Source organism: Pteropus vampyrus, unplaced genomic scaffold (genome assembly GCF_000151845.1).
Source record: "Pteropus vampyrus isolate Shadow unplaced genomic scaffold, Pvam_2.0 Scaffold203, whole genome shotgun sequence".
In the NCBI taxonomy this organism is placed as follows: Eukaryota; Metazoa; Chordata; class Mammalia; order Chiroptera; family Pteropodidae; genus Pteropus; species Pteropus vampyrus.
Genome location: NW_011888984.1, coordinates 715,021 through 716,891, shown reverse-complemented (window position 1 = coordinate 716,891; position 1,871 = coordinate 715,021). Strand labels below are relative to the sequence as shown.

The window sequence follows — 1,871 nt, the reverse complement described above, 5'->3', positions numbered from 1 at the left end:
AGAAAGGAAAGAAGGAATAGAGGGAGGGAAAGAGGGAAGATGGGAGGGAAAGAAAAGGAGAGAGAAAGGAAAGTGAGGTGGGAGAATAGATGGCTGGAAGGAGGGAAGGAAGAAGGGATGGATGCAGCGAAGGAGAGCTGGAGGTGAATGGAACGTTTAGCCAGGCTGCAAGCTTTAAAAGTACAGGGACTGGGTCTCAGTCACCTGCGTTAGCCAGCCCATGGCCTGGAGTAGAGCGAACAGGGCTGAATGCAGTCACAAAACCAGACTTTCCCTAGGTACCTTACAGGTGCCAGGCCTGATCTGGGTCCTGGGGACAAAGTGATGACCAAGATGGACAGGATCCCTGCCCACCTGTGGATTACATTCTAGTGACGAAGAAAGGTGACAAGCACAAATTAAAAATGGATAACTTCTGATAGCAATAAGTGCCTTGAAGGAAATAAGAGAGAGTAACAGCATCAAGACTGGGATGCAGAGCGAGAGCATACGCGGATAGTCAGGAAAGGCCCGTCTGCAGAAGCAGTGCTGGAACCGGGACCTGGAGCACGAGAAGAGCCAGCCCTTAGAGGATCCCGGAGAAGAGCGCCGAGCCAGTGGGAACAGCAAACGCGAAAGCCCCGAGGTGGGAACGAGCTTGGTCTGCTGTACAGATAGCATAAAGGCCAGCGTGGCCTGTCGTTAGCATAGCTAACGAGGGAGGGAGGTGTAGGACATGGGGTTGGAGAGCCAGAAGGAGTCAGATCACACGAGGCCTTGTGGGTCATGGAAGGGAGGTGGCTCGAGGTTGGAATGCTGTTCTGGGAAGCCACTGTAGAGGTTTATGCAGCAGAATGACCTGATTTGTTTCACGTTTTTAGAATATCTATCTACTGTGTAGAGAATCATTTCTTGATTGAGATGCAAGAGGAGGTGTCTGTTAACCTAAATTATGGATCAAGCAGATGGCCAGGGAAAAGGACTGATTGGGCCAGATTACACTGAAGAGAGAACTCCAGTCCCCCTGCCTCCAACGGGGCTGAGTGTGAGTCCATCTCCATGCACTGGTGGTGTAGACCGCCCGCTGGGGGAGGACGGTGGAGCATCTCCTCGGCGGGCCCGGAAGACGCCAGTGGATGCCTCTGCAATCAACACACAGGTTCTGAAACACAGGCACCCTCATCTGGGAACTTTGGTGCGGCCGGATGTCCGGGTTTGGGTCTTGGGCTCTACCACGTGGGCCACGAACAATCAGGCTATGAGTGGGCATCAGCCCATCAGCTAGGCCGAGCGGACCCTCTCTCTCAGAAATCTGAACTTGGGGTGGTGAGAAATACAGAGTTCGGCAAACGCAAAGCAGTCGTAAGTGAAAGGAAGTCAGGAGGCGGAAGGGAGGGGGCCCTGGGGCCGCAAGGGACTCATGAGGCAAATGAGGACAGGCGTCAGGGGTCCCCGAGAGCAAGCGGAAGGACAACTGAGGGGAGAGTCAAGTGGCCCGGAATGGACAGAGCCTGGGGAAGTTCCCGCGGGAGCACTGCACTTGGAATTCGCCCTGGCCGCTGTCACGTAGGCACGACCGGCCCCTGGTTCTCATCAAAGTGGCTAAGAGCACAAGCAGTGGTGGGTGCAAACCTGCAGCTCCCAGGCACTCTCAGAGTGACTTGAGTAAATGACCGCATCTTCTTGGGCCCTAGTTTCCTCCCTGTGTAAAATGGGGATAATAGTCCCTGTCTTGTGGAAATATTATAGGGAATCATGGAGAATATAGCTGATTTGGAGAATGGCAAGTCTAAATGATGGAGGTATAAACCCAGATAATACTGTCAGGCACCTGGATCCAGCCATGCCTGAGGCTCTACTCCTGGATGTTCTAGTTATGTGGGCCAATAAAT

At 53.3% G+C, this 1,871-nt stretch overlaps 1 protein-coding gene across 1 annotated transcript in view; it reads right to left on the bottom strand.

Annotated features, from left to right (window-relative positions):
* Positions 1-461: 461 nt before the first annotated feature.
* The window catches only part of LOC105300218 (IgGFc-binding protein), a 35,954-nt gene continuing 34,544 nt past the window's right edge, over positions 462-1,871 (bottom strand). The window contains exon 18 of the mRNA XM_023537909.1: positions 462-541. Coding sequence (XP_023393677.1) covers positions 462-541 — 80 coding nt within the window. The remainder of the gene's footprint in view (positions 542-1,871) is intronic.